The following is a 22,597-nucleotide window of genomic DNA, read 5'->3' as shown; positions in this document are numbered from 1 at the left end:
AGTATTAAACTACGATAAACACTAAACTATTTTTTTTTCCAGATAAGGTCCACTGAGCTATATAGTTTTTCAGAAGCCACCTGGCCACATGATAGCACAACGGAAGTGGCTTATCGTGTGTAAATTTATAGCAGCCAAATACTCCAAATATACAGGCACCAAAGTCCGAATAGAACCCACGACCTCCTGTATACCAGGCAAGGGAGTTAACATCTCGCCACCGCGGTGTCCCTAACCAGGGCGGCCGCTTCACTCGAACCCTGGACCTCTGCCCCAAGCAGCAAATACGCTGCCGCTGGGCCAGGTCACCACCCAGTAGCGTCTCGGTGCTGCTCATGTGACACGAGATTCTAGGGGATGGAACACTGGCTGTACCTACACAATCAGACTTTATGGCTGGGTGGCTCACAGCTCAGAGCATTGAGCCGGCAACCACTCAGACCCCAAGTTCGAATGCAGGTGGCCTTCTGTGATTGAAAACAAATTCTCGAGGGTAGTCTATTGATGGTCTCAGCCCTGTCATCAATGACCGCACAAAAAAGAAGATGTGTTGAATTTAGTTCTTAATTTAGCCAAATTCCAAGTGCGAGATTTAAAGTTATCGATTTAACCGACACGAGGTGAAGATTATTCTCAGTGGCAGGGCGGGTGGGGAAGTGGTGTGTGCTACTGTGTGGACCAGAGATGACCTGAAGGGACCACAACAGTAGTTCTGCCCTATCCACTTCTGCACTTCAATGAGATCCGTTTGGATTATTTTGTCACATGATACTTATCACACAATCAGGATATATTAGGGGGCAAGGACGGAAATATACTTGTAAAGGTTTTTGTATTCAACTTTTATAAACACTGCACTCGACGGACGTACACTGTTGGGCGTGTGGTCAGGAAGGAAGACATGGCTGGCTGTGAGGTCGCGTGGTGCGGACGTGACTTTGGGTTTGAGCTTGAGAGAGAGGGAAAGAGAAGTAGACCAGAGAGAAGTAGCAAGCACTGCGGGGGAAGAAAAAAAAACACAGGACGCCCACGCACGTATACGGTGGGGAGAGACCAAGTGTGAGATTGAGACGCAGGTGCGAGGGTTTTGGAAACGCAGGCGTGTGATTGAGATTCGCGGGTGTGAGATTGATGGGCAAAGGTGCCGGGAGGCGGGCAACCGAAAGCGTCCCCTTCTTGGCAACTTTTGAGCCCATCCTCGTCGACGCCCATAGAACGTATTGGCGGCAGCAGAATTTTTTTTAAAGATTAAATGAAATAAACTCATCCCTCGAGTCCCATCGCGGCCCTTAGTCAGAGCGCTAAGAGCTGTGCACTCACTTTGCGGGATCGCTCACTGCCGTGCGAAGTGCCTGGCCATAAGTGGCACGTTTGGCCCACCGCCGCCCCCGCACTCCGGGTCCAAAAGCTGCGATCTTTGACCCCCCCCCACCCGATTCCCCCGTTGCCGCCGCTCCTCAGACGTAAAACCTTTTATCACGCAGCTTTCTCCACACCCACCCACCCCGTGTTGCTTTTTATCGCTCCGGGGGTGCGGGCGGCGGAGCCATCCATCAATCGGCGAATTCGGATTTAGGAGCGGCGCTCGCCAAACGGCAGAAACCTTTCTTGACCCGACGGTGTCCACGCTTTGAACCCGTTGCCGGTTTCCGTGTCGCTTGCATCGGCGTCGTCGCAATCGTCACAACAACCGCGGCGTTTCTGATTTACTGCAGCAGTGCAACGCGCATAGGGCCCTCTTGTCAATGAGGGCCGCTACCACCATCGCCGTGCGGCTCGTGGTGTTTTTTTGACCGTTCTCGGCCACGCTGGTTGGTACGCGTTGGTGAAGGTTGGAGGAGCCATAGAGGAGCGGTTCTCAACCTATTTTTGGTTAATGTACCCCTTGTTAAATTTAGTTTCAACAGAGTTACCCCACTTGCCTCACCCAGCACGGTTCTGAGTAAAACATTTACAAATAATAAACATCAATATTTAAATCAATTGTCCATTTTGTGCGGTATCCTCGCGAGTAACTTCAAGCGGATGAAAAAAAAATTAACGAACGCTCTGTATGCATGACGTAATTTGTTCGCGCTTGCCGATTACTCTTTGAATCATTGTTTACGATCAATGAGTTCAGAAGGGTCTTTATATCGTTCTAGGCTACCGTATGGATTTACGTTTCATCGTAGTTATTTTATATTGACAGATTCATTCATGATTATTCACCAATGACTCATGTATGATATAATTTAGCACATTTATAAATCACCTCGCGTACCCCCCTGGGACATTGCCACGTGTACCCCCAGCGGTCCACGTACCCCCATTGAGAACCACTGGCATGGAGGAGGTAGGAGCATAATACAGCACAACAGTGGATTTTGCTCCGGTTCCTATACTGCTGCCCACCCCCTGGCCACCGATGACAAACCTGCTGTGCGCACACAGCGGTCGCACATCCAACCGCTATCCAGGCTCGGCCCTGCTTAGCTTCTGAGACCTGACGAGATCCGGCACTATTGTCACCGGGACCCGTGCTTCACGATGCCTTCGTAATTGCACCTTCTCACGGCCGCCCATTTCATTGCTCTCCGCGTCACAGGTTTCATCGGTTTTTACGTCCTCCCCTGTGTTCAAGTTGTGTTTTTGGTATTTACACGCATGCATCTGCTCGTCCGTGATTGTGTCCTCGTGTGTGTCCGTGTGCGTGTGTGCGTGCGTGCTTCAGCGTGACCGGAGGGGAATTGTTCGAAGACATCGTGGCGCGGGAATACTACAGCGAGGCCGACGCCAGGTAACGCCGTGCCGGTAGCCCCAGCGCGACGCTCCTTGACGACCGCCGCCACGCGAGCTCCGCCACGGCTCGCTCGCCACGGCCCCCCTAGCTGAGCAGCTCCCCCGTGTGTGTGCGCACGTGTTGTCACGTGTTCGCGTTGATGGATTGTGTGCGATACGCGTAATTAAGTGTCCCCCCCCCCCTCCCCGCACGGCTGCGTTGCCTCTGCCGCGGCGGTCGAGTTTGAAGCCGTGGCACTGCCGCCTGCAGTTGCGCCGCGTTGATGCTTAACCTCTGACATTGGACCTCTGCTCACTGCTGGACCCATCTCTGCTCCCGTGTGCCGCCCCTGTTCCCGTTCATGCCACACCGCCACCACCGCCGCCGCCACCTGTACTGCCAATACCCCCACCACCACTGTTTCTAACAACACCAACACCACCATTGGTACTACCAACACCATCACTGATACCAACACCATCACTGATACCAACACCACCACCGCGGGGGGAACTCCTGCCACCTCCACCAGCCACTGCATCCAGCAGATCCTGGAGGCTGTTCTGCACTGCCATCAGCTGGGCATCGTGCACAGGGACTTGAAGGTGAACTTCCGCATTGCCATCTTTGCCGCCGTCGGGTTCATGATCAATCCCCAGGACAATTGTATTGCATTAGTATGATCATCACGAGTAAATGGGGGCAGAGTGGTTGTGCAAGGGGTTAGGAGTGCACGATGATTGCACCTGTCGACCTGAGTTCTATCCCTGACCACGGCTAACGTCGGTGGAGAGCGATGCCTCAAACGGTCCGGGGATCCAACTCGTGCTGACCCAACGTGTTGGAAGTCCGGTCAAACAACCCCCCATGACCGACAAGGAATCGGGGGGTGGGGGGCTGTGGACCTTCATCCAGCAATGGATTGAAAGGGCAAAGGGGGCAGTAACTATGAATATCAACGAAACTGATATAATACAACATGGCAATCTGAGTAATTAATTTGTATGTGTCAGTTGGGTAACGAGTGTTGTTGTGCACACACAGACACACGCGTAATTAAACACAGGGAGGGAAACTTCATCCATCAGTAAACTGATAGAGCTATTACAGGATTTTATTATTATTTAAATATAACTCACGAAATTTAAGTATAATGCGCTTGCTGTACTTAAGCTCGTGCACGGACAACGCTCTCTGGGCTTGTTATACCGCGCTAACGAGGTGATCTCCTCCGCCGTCTGCGTGTGCTCGCTAACGCCAACCCGACCCGCGACGATGCCGACCGACGGCGCCGTCGTCAGCCCGAGAACCTGCTGCTGGCGAGCAAGACGAAGGGGGCAGCGGTGAAGCTGGCCGACTTCGGCCTGGCCATCGAAGTGCAGGGCGAGCAGCAGGCCTGGTTCGGTAAGCGCTCGCGCGTGCGCCTCCCGCGCTGGCGACAATCCCCCACACAGCTGCCTGCCTCGGGGGTTCTTTCGGTTTGGACACGTCGGCTTTCGCTGTGTGCTGCGTTTTCTCAGATCAACAAAATGTAGGCGTTTATGTTGAACTTCTTTCGCACCGTGCGTTACCAACCAAGCTAATTGGAGGTGGGACAATAAAAGCATTCCACTGTGTGCTGAGTAACTGTAACCCAGCCAGTAATAGGCACTGCATATGCTCAGATTAACATAATCCTTTGCAATTTATATGCCTGCATTGACCCCTCTCTGGTCTTCACAGTGATGACATAACCCATATTCTATTTAGGACCGAAACAAGAAGATTTCTTAGCAATTCTGGCAAATCACCTGATGATGGCTTTACTATCCAACACACAAGCGGTGTGCCGAAGTAGTAGCTAATTGGCACGTTTTGTTTAGGTGACTGACCTTACTAATTGGCTGTGTCGGATGGTGGCGGGTTAACGACACATTTATATCTACGAGATCTTACCCAGAAAAACATTTGTGGTTAGGGGTTGTGTGTCAATGGGGTCATTGATATGACAAGAGAAGGCCCACTTCGAGTCAAAGAGCTCTTTTTCACAGGTGACCTGGCCACAAATGATAGCTCAACGAAGTGGCTTATCATGTGGAAATATTTATAGTGGCCAAACAATCTAAACGTGGAGGGTTGGGGTCGAACCCACGACCTCATGTATATCAGGTGAGGTAGTTAACATCTTGCTACCATGGCACCCAGTAGTGCAATAATGGTACAATAATCGCCCTGATTCCGTTTTGATGTTTCCGCAATTCAATTTTGCTACAAATGGTTTTTTAAAGTGATTTGTCTGAGCCAACTTGCAGTATGGGATATTTATTTAATTTAATATTGATTTTTCTGATTGTGCACGGTTTTCAATTTCCTTCTCTGATTATGCACTGATTTATAATTTGTTGTTCACGTGGGCCACGTCCCTTGCATCCAGGTTTTGCTGGCACACCGGGATATCTGTCCCCGGAGGTGCTCCGGAAGGATCCGTACGGAAAACCCGTGGACATGTGGGCGTGCGGTGAGACATTCCCCCAGCCCCTGTGTATGACCGCCACTGAACAACAATCGCCAGCGATCTCTGCAATTGTAACCATACTAACAACACTATTGTCTACAACAATAGAAACACTGTGGTGACAATGATAACTACTGTGACACTTTAAGAATGGTGGTATTTTAACAATAGCAACAATGAGTGCCGGGTAGAACTAGGGTGTGAATGGTGTTGGTAACACCGTTCCTTTAAGTGTTATCCCGAAGGTTAATAGGTGCTTGCTAACAACACTTGCCAACCCAGCCTCTGAAGCTAAATGGGAATCTTTATCGTGTGTGTGCACAAGTGTGTGTTTGTGTGTTTTACGGGGAGCGGTGGCACAGTGGCATGCGCATTGCACTATGAACCCGGCGACTTGGGTTCAATTCCTGCCCACCACGACTAACATCAGTGGCAAGTGGTATCATAACTTCTCTCGGGTCTTCTCAATGTTCAATTCAGCCTTAAATGGGAACCTGCTTCGGTGTGTAAACATTGCGGCGCCGGCCACACCAACCCTTTGTGCGCCATGCCGGCCTTAGCATTGAAGGTTCCAACTAACAGCGCCTGCCACAGTATTCTGTTCAAGGCTACAGTTTGGTCTTTGTCTGTGTGTATACATGTACTAATATTACGTGCTGTGCCGGCTTTCATAGGCACTCACCAAAAGCACTTACCCCAAGAGTCTGCTAAATGCTATATAGGAGATCCTTGTCTCGGTCTCTAACGCGTGCGCGTACGCGTGTGTGTGTGTGTGTATAGGAGTGATCCTGTACATCTTGCTGGTTGGGTACCCTCCCTTCTGGGATGAGGATCAGCACCGCCTGTATCAGCAGATCAAGGCCGGAGCCTACGACGTGAGAGCACAACAACACACCCAGGGCGACTCGCAGCCAAACAACCTCCCACAAATGCCCATATGGCCACACGGCCACAGACAGCTACACACAGCCACAAAGACGAACACAAAGCCGGAGCAGACTGTTGGGGCAAGTGCTGTCAGCAAGTAGCACCTATTCATGCCGGCATGGCACACGAGGGGGTGGGTCGCCAGCACCACGCCCATGTTTACACACTGCACCAGGTACTCATTTGATGCTGAGTCCACCTAGGGGAGGCCCAGGACCGGTTCAGATAATCGTCACTCGCGGTGGACGTAAGCAGGAATCGAACTCGGGTCGCCGGGTTCGTAGTGCAGTGTGCTAACCGCGACACTACCGCTCCCCACACGGCTACACAACCTCCCACAGCCACACAAACAAGATGCACAACCCAGGCACAACCACACAACTCCGCCACATCCACGCATCCCCCATGATCTTTGTGGTGAAGGCCCAACGAGCGAGGACACGTCCTCTCTGGTCCACGTTGTTTAATACATTGCCACCTTTTAAAAAACAAAAAGGTCATTAACCAGGACGCGTCGGGTACATGGGCCTGGTGGATATTTGCATGCCGTTGTTTTTTTGTCGCCCAACGTTCTGGGACGGGCCTTTGTTCTTGTGTACAGCAGAAATCTAATGAATATTTTTAAAAGGGGCGTTTTGTCTTTTCGGCCAAATTTATCTGATTGGCCCATCGCCGTCTTGAGTCAAGAGTCCATTCGGAACTCTTAGCGTAGTCGCTCGACAGCGACCCGCCGAAGCGGATAACGCCGAATTCCCACACAGTACGGGGACCCGAACTACGTATGCTGCATGTGACAGCCTCATTCTTCCAGCGCGTGCAGGGCAACCAGCCACTGTTTGCCACCTCCTTGCGACGCTCATACTTCTCTTCAACGAACGTTATGGCGATGCTGCTGCTGCACTTGCCAATTGTGCACAAGGCATAATGATTAACCAAAAAACTCGATGCATTTTAACAAGTAACTCAACCCTAAAGGTGGAGACATTATAATAGGTGACATTTTTTGGGCCCATTTCCTGAAACGTCGCCTGTTATATATTTTGTCCTTGACGAACGTGAGTTTGACTGGGCCCCAATTTGTTCATGACTGTGGGTTTTACCTTTTGTGTCTCCTGCGCCGCGCGTGCAGTTCCCGTCGCCCGAGTGGGACACTGTCACCCCAGAGGCCAAGAGCCTCATCAACCAGATGCTGACGATAAATCCGGCCAAGCGTATCACGGCCTCGGAGGCCCTCATCCACCCCTGGATCTTCGTGAGTGTTTACGGCCGAACAGTGGCTCTGAGCGTGATGCACTGTGTCCGACTACTGGCTCAGTGTTGCTAAGTGGTGCACTGTCTCACGAGTGGTCCACTATCGCTCCACTGTGGCTGACAGTGTTATATGCACATGTCGCGCGCGTGTGTGTGTGACGTCTCTGTGATCCGTGTCATGCTCTCGTGTCTTGCAAGTGCTTGTGTTTCACGAAAAACATACCTGTGCTTTGTTTAACTCATTCGTGGCATGTGCGTAATGTTTTTTTGCTGTGCACAATGCACCGGTGTTCTATGTAAATGTGCTGCATGCTACGTATAATATGCTCATGTCACGTGTCACGTGATTGCGGTGTCCAATGTGTGCTCACGATCATGTACGTGCACGTGTTGCTTAACTGCAGACCCGTACCTTGTTCATCTCATCCTCGTTATGTACAAGCGTGTTGGTGTCGTGTACCTGTGTGTTCTTGTCTCGCCACGCTCATGTCCTTGTGTCTTGTGTTACGTGCCCTGCACTGCGTAAGTAACACTCTCATGCAAAATAAGCAGCGTGGTTGCGTGTCCCGCACGTGCTCACGTCTTGGGTTAGCGGGCAACTCGCACGCGCCACGTATGACGCACTAATGTCGCGTGTGACGTGTCCCCGCCCCCTCCTTCCCACAGCAACGCTCGACCGTGGCGTCGTGCATGCACAGGCAGGAGACGGTCGAATGCCTCAAGAAGTTCAATGCCCGACGCAAGCTCAAGGCAAGGAAGGGATGGGAACACAACGTGCCTGGATTAGCTTTTGAGTTTTGCATTTAGGGATGGCAGCGAGTTTTTTTTTATACCTATAAACCATCCCCTTAAATAATTCGTGATGTCGTTGAAAGGGAATTCTAGTTTTAGTAAACACAGGCGACATATTATCGTTTGGCTGATAACACCTTTAATGTAGAGAGGACTGCAGAGCTTGGGCAGTTGCTTGTGCCTGCGGTTCCTCCTCGCCCCTCTTTGAGTCGTTCTCTCTCTCTACGAGAGTAAGCACGCAACTGCGTGGCGCGCTCTTGTGTTGCAAGTCAACGGTTTGGCACGCAGACTTAAATGTGTCGCCCACCATCCTGGCGTGGATGAAAAGCAACGTTTGTCCTAGTACACACAATTAACCGTGGTATTTTTTGGGCTTTCTCCCTTATCAAGAAAGGTGGGCAAATTTTACATGCGATGTGAATGACAGTCCTAATTATTTGACACCCTGCACTCGAGCACAGAGCCACTTCGTTGTTATGATAATGATTACCCACATCTTAAAAAATGTCGAAAACGTAGGTGTGGAAGGGCGGAACTTTCCGATCTGTCAAACCGGCGACGTGACGACTTAATTCTCCGTCGTGTCAAGGAAGTTCCTATTTGCCTGGAGACTCCCACGTGCTAACACGCCAATCACACACACACACGTCCATTGACCCATTTCTTTTTAAAGTCGCCATTCGCCGAGTGACGTCGACACTCGTCGCTGTGCTTAACGGTCTTTTGTCTTTCGTCATTTTGACCGACTCGGGTCACACGCGCAAATGAGACTCATCCTGGTCTCTCGATCTCACCTGGTTACACAAAATAAACTTGCCATCACCACTGCACTTGCGCCGGGCTAGGTGCACTTTTGGGGCCATGTGAAGAATCAAAAAGACTTGCGGGCAAGGAGGTCACGGCGCAGACCCCCCGGCGCTATGTGTTAACTGACTTGAGTCGTTGAGACGATGGCGAAGTTGTGGCTGTGCAAGCGCACACACAAAGACAAAGATCCCCCTTGTAGCCTTAACAGACTGTTGGGACAAGTGCTGTTAGCGAGCACCTGTTAAGGCCAGCACGGCACACGAGGGGGCGGGTGGCCAGCACCATGCCCGGCCGCCTTTGTCTCCGCAGTGGCGATGTTTACGCACCACACCAGATACTCATTTGAGGCTGAGTCGACCTACGGGAGGCCCAGGACCGGTTCAGATAATCATCGCTGGTGTTGACCGTGAGCGGGAATCGAACTCGCGTCTCCGGGGTTTGTAGCGCAGCGCGCGAAGCTCTACACCGCCGCTCCCCTGTTGCTCACCTCGTTGATGCTGCCGGTGTGTGTCCTCCGAACCCTCTTTGCTGTCCCACGGTGCCCTCCACGGGTGTGCCGACGGCCGTCACACTCGACTTGCACTGCAGGGAGCCATCCTCACCACCATGCTCGCCACGCGGAACTTCTCAGGTAGCGCCTCTCTCGCTCCGTGCCGCCGTTTCTTCTGTGTGTGTGCGTGTGCGTGCATGCGTTCGTGAGCGTGTGCGAGTGTGGGGAGCGGTAGGTGCTCTCGAACAGTACTCGCCCCAACAGTCTGTTAAGGCTATAGGAGGGGGGTCTTTGTCTTTGTGGGAAGCAGTCGGCCTAGTGGGTCACACCGGTGACCCCAGTTCGATTTCAGCTCGCGGCCAACACCATTGATGGTTATCTGAACCTGTCCTGGGCCTCCCCGAGGTGGACTCGGCATCAATTGAGTACCTGGTGCAGTGTGTAAACATGGGCGTGGTGTGGGCGACCCGCCCCCTCGTATGCCATGCCGGCATTCATCGATGCTACTTGCTGACAGCACTTGCCCCAACAGTCTGCTCAGGCTATACAGGGGCGCTTTGTGTTTGTCTTTGTGGCTGTGTGTGGCCGTGTGTAGCCGTATGGGCATTTGTGGGAGGTTGGTTGGCTCAGCCTTAAATGAGTAACTGGTGTGGTGTGTAAATATCGCCACTAGGGAGACAAAGGCGGCCAGGCGTGGTGTTTGCCCACCCACCCCCTCGTGTGCCCTGCCGGCCTTCATAGGTGAATGCTAACAACTCTTGCCCCAACAGTCTGCTAAGGCCATGTGGGGGGTTCTGTGGGGAGCAGTCGTGGAGTGGGGTCACATCGGCGACCCGAGTTCGATTCCAGCTCAAGACCAATTACAGTGGTGAATCCATATACAGTGGTGAATGTCTGAACTGGTCCTGGGCCTCCCCTAGGTCGACTCGGCCTAAAATGTGTAACTGGTGCAGTATGTAAACATCAGACAAAAGTGGCCGGGTGTGATTCTGGCCACACCACCCCCATCGTGTGCCGTAGCACCTCGACTTGGAGCTCGCTGCGACAGCACTTGACCACCAGCAGTCTGTGAAGGCTGCCTGGGGGTGGAGGGGGGGACTTGGGAGCGGTGGCGTAGTGGGTCGTGCACTGCGCTATGGACCTGGTGATTTGGATAAAATTTCCAACCTTGGCTAACACCAATGGCAAATATCAGAGCTGGTCATGGGCCCTCCCCTAGGTGAACTGAGCCTTAAATCTGTCCCTGGTTTGGTGTGTAAAGCATGAGAAATGGGGGAAACGAAGACTGCCAGGTATTGGACTGGTCATTCTGCTACTTCGTGCACCGCATTGACCTGAATAAGTGCTCGCCAACAGAACGTGCTTCTGTAAGGATAAGGATGAATGGGAAATATTTGTGTGCGTCACCATCAGCACTCAGTAGACCCAGAAGGGTGGGTGTGGCCGACCGTGCAAATCGGAGGTGATGTGAAGTGTATTTTAGGGTCAGACATTGGTGTGACCTCGCTGATGATGTCCGTCTTTTGCTCCACCAGCGGCCAAGAGCCTGATGAACAAGAAGACGGATGGCGTGAAGGTACGTCCTCTCTCCCAACCGCGTATAGACTATGTTTGCACGAGACGCAATTACGTATTTATCCATCGCTGTGAGCATCTTTGGCTGCATATAATCGGGCACTGGAGGGGAAGATTTTTCAATTCGGTGGAACTTTCTTGGTTGTGCCGCTGCGCTCTGCTACTTCTGTCACTGCAAAAAAACGGGGCCTTCGGATTTGAAATGTGGTCCAGGACCGGCTGGGTGCTGGAACCAACGTTGGCCCATAATCCGTCACTCAGAGTGTATTTTCCCCATAGCCGCCACCTGCCACTGGAAGAGGGTCCATGGGAAAGAAAAAAAAATACCTCTCCCGGGAGAAGTCAACGAGTCGCACGCTTATCCAGAAGGCAGTGGGAAATGGAAGCGCGCGGCACCGTGATTTATATTGACCCACCCAAATTGGACGGTGAAAAGAGCTTCATAGCTCATTGGATTCGTACGGTGCGAAAGAAGGAAAAAATACCTACATACACAATATGCACTCTCAAGTAAATTTGTCGTAATATTGCGACGATCGAAACTGTTAAACCATAAATGAAACTTGCCGTCGCGTAGCGTTCCAAACGCCGCACGAGGGCAGCGTCTGTTTCTAAGGGAACCCGGGGTGCAGTGCGAGCGCTCGCAGCCATGCGTGTAGAAGAGCGTGAGAACGATTGCCCTCTTTGCAGAGGCGGTGGGGGGGTGGACTCTTTGTTTTCACGGTTTGCAGAGCACAGGCCCTGAGGCCCTATTTTTATTTTCCCAGGTAAGGCTCGATGAGCTCTGTAGCTCTTTATCAGAAGCGACCTGGCTATCACAAATGACACCTCAATGAAGTGGCTTATCATGAGGAAATTTCTGCCAGCCAAATACTCTAATGAGTGGCCCTAATTTTTTTTTTCCAGTGTGAAGGCCTTTTCGTTTCATCGGGGGGAGGGGGGGGGAGTGGGGAGGCATTAACACGTGTGCGTGTCCACGCGTTATTGTCTGTGCGGCAGGAGTCCACAGACAGCAGCAACACCACTCTGGAGGATGAAGACCTGAAACGTAAACGCCACATGAGGGGGGCATAGCCACGGGGAACGGCCATTGGTTGACATGTCACCTGTTTATATTTATATATTGTGTTCCTTTCAAGGCCACGGTGCTATTGGCACGGAATGTGTTTGAGTTGTTTGATTGTTAATTTTGCCTGTTGCACCACTGCCAACGCAGCAGCAACATGACCAACATATTTAGAATATAATTGGTGACAAGCCAGTGAAGTTTCGGGTGCGTCTTTTAAAAGTATTCCCAAGTACATTGGAATATGTTACTGGGATATATATATATATAAAATCGCAAATCTGTCTGTCTGTCTGTGTGTGTGTCTGTGTGGCGCCGGACCATACGCAGTTTCATTGGACGGCGGTTGCCCCTGGCAACGGCTAGTGACGCATTCGCTGCCGGGTGGACGCCATTTTTAATTCCCGTTAAAAATATGCGCACGCATTTGTGGTATAAACTCGATATACCCAGCGTTGCCCGGGGTGAAAATACATTTAAAATCTTATGAAAACTTTCAAACATTACATACCAATGAAAAAACAACTGTGTAATTACTTTTAAACCCGACGCGCCAAGAATCGATTCTCTGAATCGCGCAAAGGAATCGAAGGTTGTAGATTCCTTTAGATTCGGACGATTCTCGTTACTATAAGTTGCTTAAAGTCGATATAAACTGCTACGAACGGGAAATATCCGGCGTTGACCGGGGCAAAAATGTAATTAAAAACTCCTGAAAAAATAAAAAAATAAAATAACAATGAAAATGAAACTCTATCATTCAAAATGTAAACCCCAACATGCCAGGAATCGATTCTTTGAATCGCACAAAGGACTAATCTAAGGTTGTACATTACTTTAGGATCGCGCTTCCTGTTTAATATCAGTTGCTTATAGAGTTGATATAAACTGCTACGAATGGGAAATATCCGGCGTTGACTGGGCCAAAAATATAATGGTGAGGGCGGTTGTGAGTGGTGATTAGTGAGTGGTGAGGGGAGGTTGAGTGGTGAGTGGTGATTGGTGAGGGTGTGATTGGTGAGGGAGAGTGGTGAGGGAGAGTGGTGAGGGTGAATGGTGAGGGTGAGTGGTGAGGGTGAGTGGTGAGTGGTGATTGGTGAGCGTGTCATTGGTGAGGATGAGTGGTGAGGGTGAATGGTGAGGGTGAGTGGTGAGTGGTGAGGGTGAGTGTTGAGGGTGAGTGGTGAGTGGTGATTGGTGAGGGTGTGAGTGGTGAGGGAGAGTGGTGAGGGTGAATGGTGAGGGTGATTGGTGAGGGTGTGATTGGTGAGGGTGTGATTGGTGAGGATGAGTGGTGAGGGAGAGTGGTGAGGGAGAGTGGTGAGGGAGAGTGGTGAGGGAGAGTGGTGAGGGAGAGTGGTGAGGGTGAGTGGTGAGTGGTGAGGGTGTGTATATATGTAAGGTTATTAAGAAATATATTTTTCACCCGGGCAACGCCGGGTACTTATGCTAGTACTCTTTAAAGTCGCACCCTCTATATATATAAAAACTAAATTTAGTCTCAAAAGTACAATGCATGCACACGTTCTGATGGAGGTGATGGTAATGTCGAAGATCTAGATGATAACGATGATTTTATTGTGTGTTGCCGTCCCGTCAATCGCCATGGCAACAGTGCGCAAGCAAGAGATCATCAAGGTGACGGAGCAGCTGATTGAGGCTGTCAACCACGGAGACTTTGAGGCCTACACGTACGTTCCCCAGACCTTCCCACCCAAAAAATGGTGGAGCTATTGTAGGGGCACGCCTATAATCCAGCACTGCAGAGGCGAGGGTTTGTGGATCGCGCAAAATGTTGTGGAACTCCATTCCCGTGGGCCTTGAAATGCTATGCCCCTCGTTTGTCAGGAGAATGTAGTGGGGAAAAGTGTGGACTAATATCGTCTATCCCTTCTGTATGGGATAGAGCGTTGCCCCTTCGCACGTGTGTTTTATCCGGGTGCTCTGGTTTCCTCCCTACAAGTATAAAACGCTCACTGGCTGAACATCTTAATATACAGTAGAACCCCTCTTAACGACCACCCCTGTTAACGACTCATCGCTTAGCGATGGTCCTCCATAGAGCCCAGTGTGTAGTGTAGTTTATAATGTAGTGTATAGTAGTGAAGTGTATAGTAGTGTAATGTATAGTAGTATAGAGTAGAACCCCCCTTAACGACCACCCCTGTTAACAATGGGCCTCCTTAGAGCCCAATGTATAGTGTATAGTGTAGTGCATAGTAGTGTAGTGCTTCCTTAGAGCCCAATGTGTAGTGTATAGTGTAGTGTATAGTAGTGCAGTGCTTCCTTAGAGCCCAATGTGTAGTGGGTAGTGTATAGTTGTGTAGTGCTTCCTTAGAGCCCAATGTGTTTGTTTATTGACCATTCCTCTGTTAATGACGGGCTGTTATAGGTACAATAAATATTAATGCATTGAGTCACCATGTTTGTTTTAATATTATGTGTTTATAATATTGTTAGTATCTTTAAGTGTTAATATCCATTGTTTAAACATCATAAAATATGTTCTTGGTTCTTTTGGTAAAGTCACGTAGAAGATAAACGATCTTCTACGTGACTTTACCGAAAGAACCAATAATATGAATCCCTGCAGTCACGAAAGCTTTAAATAAAAATCATGAAGTATGTTTTTTTTGGGTGAAGATGGGTAAATTCGGAACGAATGAAGCCTTTAACATGTATTTCCTATACTCGCTTAACGACCAAAAATTACGTAACGACCAGTTTCATGGAACCCAATTCCCGTCGTCGAGAGGGGTTCTACTGTCCATAGAACTGCAGAGCAACTATTGGCGCCGGCTCGCCGTGCGGCTGCCTTCCACCTTGTCTGTGGCGGCTCCTCCTCCCCGATTGTGAGATGCACTTTGCATGAACGACGATGCTACATAAAACTGTATTGAGTCAAAGTGAAGAGGGGGAGATCCCATCGTACCTATTGATAAGGGAATGTATGATGTCAGATGCAGCTTTTGGTTGATCACCTCCTTCCCTCTTCAACCCTCATTCCTCCTCCTCCACCTCCTCCAGGAAACTCTGTGATCCAGGGATGACGTCCTTCGAGCCGGAGGCGCTGGGAAACCTGGTGGGAGGGATGGAGTTTCACAAGTTCTACTTTGAGAACCGTGAGGCTCGCAAGCCACGCAACCTTGAAACCCTCGCCCCGTGACCTCCACCTTCATTTCCCAATATTCTAACTCTGTATTCTTGTACTCCCAACAATAGTGACAGTCGCCAACGGCTTGTGTGACTCGTGGTCACACGTATGCACACACGATAATTCATGTTTACACACCATGCTAAGTACTCAATTAAGGCGCAGTCAACCTAGAAGAGACCGTGGCCATCATTCGAACCTCAGTCCCAATTTTCAGAGCACAGCATGCGAGCCGCTGCCCGGTCGCACGTGCAAAAACATACATGCCCTGTGTAAAGCCAGATTGTAGACCGTCAAAGCTCTTGTATGTAGCATGCGTGTTGAACTTCTTTCTCACCGTGCATAGCCAACCGTGCTAATCGGAGGCGTGGCGGGAGGACAACAAACTAAACACAAAAAAAGGAGTTCTGAAGAAATACTTTTTAATTAAGATTTCAAAGAGCATAGCTCAAGTGGCTTCCTAATCCTGGAAGGAAGAGCGTTCAAGACGGCCGCAGAAGCGCATTATAAAGCGCGCAATGCGGTGACCGTTTTTGTTCGATGGTTAGCCAAAAGCCGCTGTGAGGATGACCAGCGTTTGCGTGATGGTTTATGCTCCTTGATGAGATGAGCAAGGTTAATTGATGTTAGAGAGCACCTAGTACACATACATATTCTGATTCAAAGCTTGCATGCCTGGCCACACCTATGTTTTCCCCATTGCTGGTGTTCACACACCTCACAGGGTGCTCATTTAAATCTCGAGTCGACCTTGGGGGGAGGCTCCAGGACAGCTTCTGCTATTGCTTGCCCCCGATGCGAGCCATGGTGAGAATTAGAACCCGAGTCGCCGGGTTCATAGCGGAGTGCGTGAACCACTTGCGCCACTGCTTCCCCCACAAGCGTCAACACGCCGAGTGCTGCAGTTGATATTATTCACAATGAAAGCGCCTTCACAGTAGGAGGTGTGCGCAGGCTGCTGGGTAGCCCAGCTGTCACTGAGCCTCTCGGCTCCCTCCTCTCTCTCTCTCACTCTCTCCCCCTTGCCCTTTCTCTTGCCTCTCTCTCCTACCCAATCTCTGCATTTCATCAATTTATCCACGTGTCTCTCTCTCTCTCTCACGCTCTCTGTCCTTCTCTTGAAATTCCCTTCCATCTGCCTCCCCCCTGCCTTTATCCCCACTCCTCTCTGCTCCCACCTCTCTCCCCTTGCCTGCCTGCCTCCCCCCTCCCTCTCTTCATTTCTCTATCCCCCTTCTCCCCACACGATTCTGCTTCCCCCACATCTCCATTTCTCCTCTCCCATTACAATACAGTACCTTGTGGATAATATAGCATTGTAATTCACCACAGCACTTGTGCCAGGCTAGGTGCACTTTTAATGCCACGTGAAGGATCAAAAGGTTCTCGGATAGGAGATCACAGCACAGACTCAGGTGCCATGGGTTAACTGTATGTATGTTGAACTTCTTTTGCATACGTAGCCAACCGTGATATTAATCGAAGGTGCGGGGGAAGCAGTTCTAAAGAAGATAGTTTTCAATTTAGATTTTAAAGTGCATAGCTCCATTTGGCTTCCTGATATCGGAAGGAAGAGCATTCCAGACGGCCAGAAGCGCATCTGAAAGCACGCGGTGCAGTTATAACCGTCTTTGTTTGATGGTGAGCCAAAAGCCGCTGCCGAAAACTTACTGAGATGATAGATGGTGGCTGAGACTGTGGGAACACAAACACACGTAGCATTGAAATATAACTGCATCTCAAAGCACTGCACAGTGCGAGGTGAGCATATGTATATGATAGATAGAGGCAGCCAGACGTTGGTTTATATTTGATTTGGTGCGAGTCTATGGGAGAGAAAGATGTAGTCCGTGATATGGAGAGGAGAAAAGGATGATGTTGAGCCTGGATTTTAACGAGGGCAGGGAATCGATAGCGCCGATTTTTTTTTTTACACTTTTTTATTATCTTACCCGTTAAGGCCCACTGAGCTGTATAGCACTTTTTCAGAAGTAGCCCCAAATGGTAGCTCAAAGAAGTGGCTTATGAAGTGGAAATTATAGCAGCCAAATACTCTAAATGCATGTTGATTATAATAAATGTGGAGGAAAAACCGGAGGACCCAGAGAAAAATCCACACGACCATGGGGAGAGAGACACGCAAACTCCAAAATAAACAGGCGTAAGGGTCAGGATCAAACCCACGACCTCCTGCATACCAGGCTGAGGCGGTTCACATCTCGCCACCGTGGCGCCCCAATAACTCCACGAGGCTCCCCTGGGTAAACGCGCAGAGTGATCATCAGAATAATGACCTTGCCTGTCCCCCTCACCACAACACCCCCAGTTTTCTCAAAGAGCCAGCGGCCCGTGCACACGACGCTGCTGACGCCGCACGTGCACCTGCTGGGCGAGGAGGCGGCGTGCGTGGCCTACGTGCGGCTCACGCAGTACGTGGACAACGCCGGCGTGCCGCGCACGCAGCAGGCCGAGGAGACGCGCGTGTGGCACCGGCGCGACGGCAAGTGGCAGAGCGTGCACGCCCACCGCTCGGGAGCACCCACGCAGCACGGCAGCGCCAAGTAAGCCGCCGCCACTCCCCGCCACATCGATACGCCGGACACGGCCACCACACACAAACACGCTTGCCACCCACCGCCTCCACCACCCGACAACCTCCCATCGCACGCCAACACCCACCCCACGAACCCACCTCCGGCATCTCACCCACCCCCACCTTACCACCTCCCCCACCCACCTTACCCCCCCCCACCCACCTTACCCCCCCCACCCACCTTACCCCCCCACCCCCACCCACCTTACCCCCCCACCCACCTTACCCCCCCCACCCACGTTACCCCCCACCCACCTTACCCCCCCCACCCACCTTACCCCCCCCACCCACCTTACCCCCCCCCACCCACCTTACCCCCCCCACCCACCTTACCCCCCCCCACCCACCTTACCCCCCCCGCCCACCTTACCCCCACCCCACCCACCTTACCCCCCCCCCACCCACCTTACCCCCCCCCACCCACCTTACCCCCCCCACCCACCTTACCCCCCCCCACCCACCTTACCCCCCCCACCCACCTTACCCCCCCCCACCCACCTTACCCCCCCCACCCACCTTACCCCCCCCCACCCACCTTACCCCCCCCACCCACCTTACCCCCCCACCCACCTTACCCCCCCCACCCACCTTACCCCCCCCCCCACCCACCTTACCCCCCCCCACCCACCTTACCCCCACCCCACCCACCTTACCCCCCCCCCACCCACCTTACCCCCCCCACCCACCTTACCCCCCCCCACCCACCTTACCCCCCCCACCCACCTTACCCCCCCCCACCCACCTTACCCCCCCCACCCACCTTACCCCCCCACCCACCTTACCCCCCCCACCCACCTTACCCCCCCCCACCCACCTTACCCCCCCCCCACCCACCTTACCCCCACCCCACCCACCTTACCCCCCCCCCCCACCCACCTTACCCCCCCCCCACCCACCTTACCCCCCCCCACCCACCTTACTCCCCCCCCACCCACCTTACTCCCCCCCCACCCACCTTACCCCCCCCCACCCACCTTACCCCCCCCACCCACCTTACCCCCCCCCACCCACCTTACCCCCCCCCCCACCCACCTTACCCCCCCCGCCCACCTTACCCCCACCCCACCCACCTTACCCCCCCCCACCCACCTTACCCCCCCCACCCACCTTACCCCCCCCCCACCCACCTTACTCCCCCCCCACCCACCTTACTCCCCCCCCACCCACCTTACCCCCCCCCACCCACCTTACCCCCCCCACCCACCTTACCCCCCCCCACCCACCTTACCCCCGCCCTACCCACCTTACCCCCCCCCGCCCACCTTACCCCCCCCGCCCACCTTACCCCCACCTTACCCCCCCCCACCCACCTTACCCCCCCACCCACCTTACCCCCCCCCCCACCCACCTTACCCCCCCCCACCCACCTTACCCCCCCCCCACCCACCTTACCCCCACCCCACCCACCTTACCCCCCCCCACCCACCTTACCCCCCCCCCACCCACCTTACCCCCCCCCACCCACCTTACCCCCCCCCACCCACCTTACCCCCCCCCACCCACCTTACTCCCCCCCCACCCACCTTACCCCCCCCCCACCCACCTTACCCCCCCCACCCACCTTACCCCCCCCCCGCCCACCTTACCCCCACCCACCCCACCCACCTTACCCCCCCCACCCACCTTACCCCCCCCACCCACCTTACCCCCCCCACCCACCTTACCCCCCCACCCACCTTACCCCCCCCCACCCACCTTACCCCCCCCCCACCCACCTTACCCCCCCCCACCCACCTTACTCCCCCCCCACCCACCTTACTCCCCCCCCACCCACCTTACCCCCCCCACCCACCTTACCCCCCCCACCCACCTTACCCCCCCCCACCCACCTTACCCCCACCCCACCCACCTTACCCCCCCCGCCCACCTTACCCCCCCTCACCCACCTTACCCCCCCCGCCCACCTAACCCCCACCCCACCCACCTTACCCCCCCCCACCCACCTTACCCCCCCCCACCCACCTTACCCCCCCCACCCACCTTACCCCCCCCACCCACCTTACCCCCCCCCACCCACCTTACCCCCCCCACCCACCTTACCCCCCCCCCACCCACCTTACCCACCCCACCCACCTTACCCCCCACCCACCTTACGCCCCCACCCACCTTACCCCCCCCCACCCACCTTACCCCCCCCCACCCACCTTACCCCCCCCCACCCACCTTACCTCCACCCCACCCACCTTACCCCCCCCCACCCACCTTACCCCCCCACCCACCTTACCCCCCCCCACCCACCTTACCCCCCCCCACCCACCTTACCCCCCCCCACCCACCTTACTCCCCCCCCACCCACCTTACTACCCCCCCACCCACCTTACCCCCCCCCCACCCACCTTACTCCCCCCCACCCACCTTACCCCCCCCACCCACCTTACCCCCCCCACCCACCTTACCCCCCCCCACCCACCTTACCCCCCCCCCACCCACCTTACCCCCCCCACCCACCTTACCCCCCCACCCACCTTACCCCCCCCCCCACCCACCTTACCCCCCCCCACCCACCTTACCCCCCCCCACCCACCTTACCCCCCCCCCACCCACCTTACCCCCCCACCCCACCCACCTTACCCCCCCCCACCCACCTTACCCCCCCCCACCCACCTTACCCCCCCCCACCCACCTTACCCCCCCCACCCACCTTACCCCCCCCCACCCACCTTACCCCCCCCCACCCACCTTAACCCCCCCCACCCACCTTACTCCCCCCCCACCCACCTTACCCCCCCACCCACCTTACCCCCCCCCACCCACCTTACCCCCCCCCACCCACCTTACCCCCCCCCACCCACCTTACCCCCCCCCACCCACCTTACCCCCCCCCACCCACCTTACCCCCCCCCCCACCCACCTTACCCCCCCCCCACCCACCTTACCCCCCCCCCACCCACCTTACCCCCCTCCCACCCACCTTACCCCCCCCCACCCACCTTACCCCCCCCACCCACCTTACCCCCCCCCCACCCACCTTACCCCCCCACCCACCTTACCCCACCCACCCACCTTACCCCCCCCCACCCACCTTACCCCCCCCCACCCACCTTACCCCCCCCCACCCACCTTACCCCCCCCCACCCACCTTACTCCCCCCCCACCCACCTTACCCCCCCCCCACCCACCTTACCCCCCCCCACCCACCTTACCCCCCCCCACCCACCTTACCCCCCCCACCCACCTTACCCCCCCCCCACCCACCTTACCCCCCCCCACCCACCTTACCCCCCACCCACCTTACCCCCCCCCACCCACCTTACCCCCCTACCCACCTTACCCCACCCACCCACCTTACCCCCCCCACCCACCTTACCCCCCCCCACCCACCTTACCCCCCCCCACTTACCTTACCCCCCCCCACCCACCTTACCCCCCCCCACCCACCTTACCCCCCTCCCACCCACCTTACCCCCCACCCACCTTCCCCCCCACCCACCTTCCCACCCACCTTACCCCCCCCTCACCTTACCCCTGTTCCTGTTAACCTGTCTCGCTATTACACTCCCCACCCTTCCCCTCTCATCTCTTTCCCTCCCCCACCCCTCCTTCATGACCAATATAATTTGTTCTGATTATTTTTTTAATTGGCACAAATTGGGTCTCCCAATCGCAATTGGTGAAATTAATTGAGTCTGCTTAATTGAAGTCCGATTGTAAAGGTGTGGAGCCTCGATGGGACAGAGCGCCAGTCTGGGGCAGTGGCGCAGCGTGATGAGCATGGGCCCTGGTGCAAAGAATTAAATGGAAGGGGGTCCTCCCTCTCTTCGTTCGTAGTTCGGCCAAGTGGGCCTTGCACACTCGATAGCTTTACACGACTTGCGTTCGTCCTACGGTTCTCTCCGTGAGTCCATGTTTTTTTTTCTGAGTCTGTGGTTCTCTAAGTCTATGTGACTCTAGGTTATTTATGCGAGTCTTTGGGGTCTCTGTGCGAGTGGCAAAGCTTTTACGTTTTGCCCAGGTACACCCAATGAAATGGGGGGGGGGGGGGCTGTAAAATGTATCGCCCGACACTTGGGCCCATTTGGCCAATGGGTCTCGGTGCATTTCATTTACACCGCCTGTACACTCCATAGGCATGCCACTGCGACACACCCTTCCATAGGTAAACGATCCTTTCCTCGTCAGTTCTTCTCACCCAAAAGGGAGCTGTTGCTCCGTTGTCACGTTACGCAGGTAGTACGTTTACTGAACCCAAAACAAAAATAAATGTCAATGAAAATGACGAGCAATGTGCACTGGTCGCCATCAACAAGATCCCACTGAGACCGAAAAGTCTTCTGTTCCGAGGGACGAGAGATGTCTACTGCAAAAGCGAATACAAAACGCTGATGTAGCAACAACAAAAAACATTAGCCTTGTCGCTTACGCAGAGATGTTAATGCTGTATTCTGGTGCAGCCCCGTTGAGAATGTTTTTTTTCTGCCAGTTAGCACTGTGTAAACAAGTCCTAAAATAGCTACAATGAAGGCCGGAGGGAGGGGATATCAACATAAATCAACAATGTAAACAAGGTAAGAGACTGGAAAAGCTCGCAGGTAGCAATTAAAATAATTCGCCTTCCAGATTTGTCCAGAGCATCAAATCCCTCAACGTTTCTTTTTCGTCGCAGAAAACCGACTGAGAGGGCGCATTCATGCGTGGGTGCGTATCACACGATCGCCGCATGTTTATTGAGCGTGCGTGCGGGGATATT

General features: G+C 53.8%; 1 protein-coding gene across 3 annotated transcripts in view; it reads left to right on the top strand.

The window, feature by feature from the left end:
* The window catches only part of LOC144946406 (calcium/calmodulin-dependent protein kinase type II delta chain-like), a 96,397-nt gene that overhangs the window by 66,096 nt on the left and 7,704 nt on the right, over window positions 1–22,597 (top strand). For 2 of the 3 annotated variants that reach the window (XM_078875205.1, XM_078875207.1), the window contains exons 5-17: window positions 2,714–2,779; window positions 3,294–3,366; window positions 4,063–4,165; window positions 5,175–5,258; window positions 6,036–6,130; window positions 7,312–7,434; window positions 8,100–8,183; window positions 9,621–9,663; window positions 11,058–11,098; window positions 12,097–12,145; window positions 13,779–13,854; window positions 15,191–15,285; window positions 17,644–17,878. In XM_078875205.1, the coding sequence (XP_078731331.1) occupies window positions 2,714–2,779; window positions 3,294–3,366; window positions 4,063–4,165; window positions 5,175–5,258; window positions 6,036–6,130; window positions 7,312–7,434; window positions 8,100–8,183; window positions 9,621–9,663; window positions 11,058–11,098; window positions 12,097–12,145; window positions 13,779–13,854; window positions 15,191–15,285; window positions 17,644–17,878 (1,167 nt within the window). Of the gene's footprint in view, window positions 1–2,713; window positions 2,780–3,293; window positions 3,367–4,062; window positions 4,166–5,174; window positions 5,259–6,035; window positions 6,131–7,311; window positions 7,435–8,099; window positions 8,184–9,620; window positions 9,664–11,057; window positions 11,099–12,096; window positions 12,146–13,778; window positions 13,855–15,190; window positions 15,286–17,643; window positions 17,879–22,513; window positions 22,546–22,597 lie in introns of all 3 variants that reach the window. The other variant, XM_078875206.1, reaches the window with a different exon arrangement.

Source organism: Lampetra fluviatilis, chromosome 41 (assembly GCF_964198595.1).
Source record: "Lampetra fluviatilis chromosome 41, kcLamFluv1.1, whole genome shotgun sequence".
In the NCBI taxonomy this organism is placed as follows: Eukaryota; Metazoa; Chordata; class Hyperoartia; order Petromyzontiformes; family Petromyzontidae; genus Lampetra; species Lampetra fluviatilis.
Note: the sequence above shows the minus strand (reverse complement) of the source record. Positions and strands in the feature narration are given on the sequence as shown.